We start from the raw sequence: 2,412 nt of genomic DNA, 5'->3' as shown, positions 1-2,412 counted from the left end.
GATCCCGATGAGGATCCCAGTGAGGATCCCAAGGATCCCAGTGATGGTCCTGATGGTCCTGATGAGGATCCCGAAGATCCCAATGATCCCAATAACGGTTCTGATGATCCCAGTGATGATCCCGATGATACCAATGATCTCTATGATGATCCCAATGATGGTTCTGATAATCCCGATGATCCCGATGAGGATCCCGATGATCCCAGTGATGATTCTGATGGTCCCGATGGTCCTGATGAGGATCCCGATGATCCAAATGATCCCAGTAACGGCTCTGATGATCCCAATGATGATCCCAGTGAGGATCCCAATGATGATCCCAGTGAGGATCTCAATGATGACCCCGATGATCTTGATGACGATCCCAATGATCCCAATGAGGATCTTGATGACCCCAATGATGATCCCGATGATCCCGATGAGGATCTCAATGATCCCGATGACCTTGATGATGATCCTGAAGATCCTGATGAGGATCCCCATGATTTCGATGATGATCCTGATGATCCTGATGATGTTGATGACAATCCCAATGACAATCCCGACGATCCCAACGATCCCGAGGACGATCCCGAGGACGATCTCGACGATCCCGAGGACGATCCGGGGTCGATCACCGCCCGCCGGCGCACTGCACCCCCCGCGACACCGGCACCGTCCTCCCGAGCCTCTGCAGGGCCCGGAGCAGCCCCATCTGGTGCCGGATGGAATGGTCCAGGTTCACCGTCACCCCCAGCAGCTCCCGCGCCTCGGCCGCGCTGAAGGGAAAATCCCGCGCCAGGAACGCCTGGAAAAGCTCCGGATCCCCGTCCAAGCTCAGCACCTTCCCCAGCGGCTGCCGCAGCGCGCTCAGCTCGCCCACGTGGTCCTGGAAAACGCTCCAGAGGGATCTTCCCGCCGGATCCGCGCCCTGGCCGGAATCCTCCAGGCACTGCAGGGTCCAGCTGAGGCGGCAGGGCCAGCGGTCGGCCAGCACCACCCAGGCGGCGGCGGCGCGCGGCGACAGCGTCCCGGCGGCGCCGTGGCGGTGCAGCAGCAGCCGCAGCGTGATGGGGATGGTGTTGACGATCCGGCGGACGTTGGCGCCGTTCTCCGGCAGATACCGCGACAAAACGTCCGAGGCGTCGTGGAGACACCGGAACGCCTCGCGGATCCACACGGCCGCCTCGGAATCCGCCTCCTTCCAACCCGGAACGCCGGGGGTCCGCGCCGGCGCGGTTTTGGCGGCGGCGTTGCCGGCGATGATGCGAGCCATGAGATCCTCCCGCGTGCGGATGGCGGCCTGGACGCTGCGCAGGCGCGAGCGGCAGCCGGTGCCGGGGATGGAGAAGGGCAGCGTGACGGCGCGGTTCAGGTACAGGTAACCGTTGTCCGCCAGCCCCTTCATGCAGCCCGTCTGCTCCAGGCACGGCACGATGACGCCGGGATCCACGGCCAGCAGGAAGATGAAGGGAGCGTTGGCGTCCGACAGCAGCGTGGCCATGGCGTTGAACACCCCGGCCACCTTCTCCGGGTAGCACAGATCCAGGCCGGTGATCTCCATCACCACGCGCAGCCGCCGGCGCTCGAAGACTTCCATGAAAGCCAAGAAATCCACCAGGACCTCGACCTCGCCGCGGACCTTGCTCATGAAGCCCAGCTGGCCGGCGAAGCGGTCGCTGTCCGTCAGGCGCTCGATTTTCTTCTTCTCGCTCACCAGGAAGTTCTTGAGGATGGACAGAGCCCCCAGCACCAGCGAGGAGCCCGAGAGCGACGCGGCGGCGCTGCCCACCACCTTCAGCGCGTGGTGGTCCTTGATCCCCGGCACCAGCAGAGCCACCAGCAGGATGGCGATGCCCACGGCCAGCACCAGCAGCAGCCCCCACAGCCGCAGGCAGGTTCCCCTCTTCAGGATCCACTCCCGGCGGGACGGGCCCGAGGCGAAGCGCGGCCGCGAGCCCAGCACGTGGAAGACGCTGAGGGGCAGCGCCCCGAAGTGCTGGCGCACGCGGTGGCACAGCGTGGTCACCAGCCCCGCCCACAGCTTGTCGCAGCCGGCGAACTCCCAGGCGCTGAAGCGGATGAAGATGAACTCCAGGTTCTTGCGGCGCAGGTGGCCCTCGGTGACCACGGGCTCGTAGAAGGCCAGGAGCCACAGGGCCAGCAGCAGGCCCCAGCCGTGGGGGCTGCGCGGCTTCCGGCGGCCGCGCTGCAGCTCGGCCGCTTCGCGCCGCGCCATCTCCTCCCGCATGAAGGCTGAGAACGGGGTTGGGGCGTCAGGATGGGAGCTGGGGGTGGGATTGGGGTTTGGGGTCTGGGATGGGATTTAGGATGGGATTTGGGGGTTTGGGATTGGGGTTTGGGGTCTGGGATGGGATTTGGGGTGAGATTTGGGGTCTGGGATGGGAGTTGGGGGTTTGGGATTGGGGTTTG

The 2,412-nt window shown here is 64.3% G+C and overlaps 1 protein-coding gene across 1 annotated transcript in view; it reads right to left on the bottom strand.

Annotated features, from left to right (window-relative positions):
* Nucleotides 1-531: 531 nt before the first annotated feature.
* The window catches only part of NKPD1 (NTPase KAP family P-loop domain containing 1), a gene marked incomplete at its 5' end in the record, with an annotated part of 3,258 nt that continues 1,377 nt past the window's right edge, over nt 532-2,412 (bottom strand). The window contains one exon of the mRNA XM_015616771.2: nt 532-2,235. Coding sequence (XP_015472257.1) covers nt 614-2,235 — 1,622 coding nt within the window. The remainder of the gene's footprint in view (nt 2,236-2,412) is intronic.

The sequence above is a fragment of the Parus major genome, unplaced genomic scaffold (assembly GCF_001522545.3).
Source record: "Parus major isolate Abel unplaced genomic scaffold, Parus_major1.1 Scaffold726, whole genome shotgun sequence".
Classification (NCBI taxonomy): domain Eukaryota; kingdom Metazoa; phylum Chordata; class Aves; order Passeriformes; family Paridae; genus Parus; species Parus major.
Note: the sequence above shows the minus strand (reverse complement) of the source record. Positions and strands in the feature narration are given on the sequence as shown.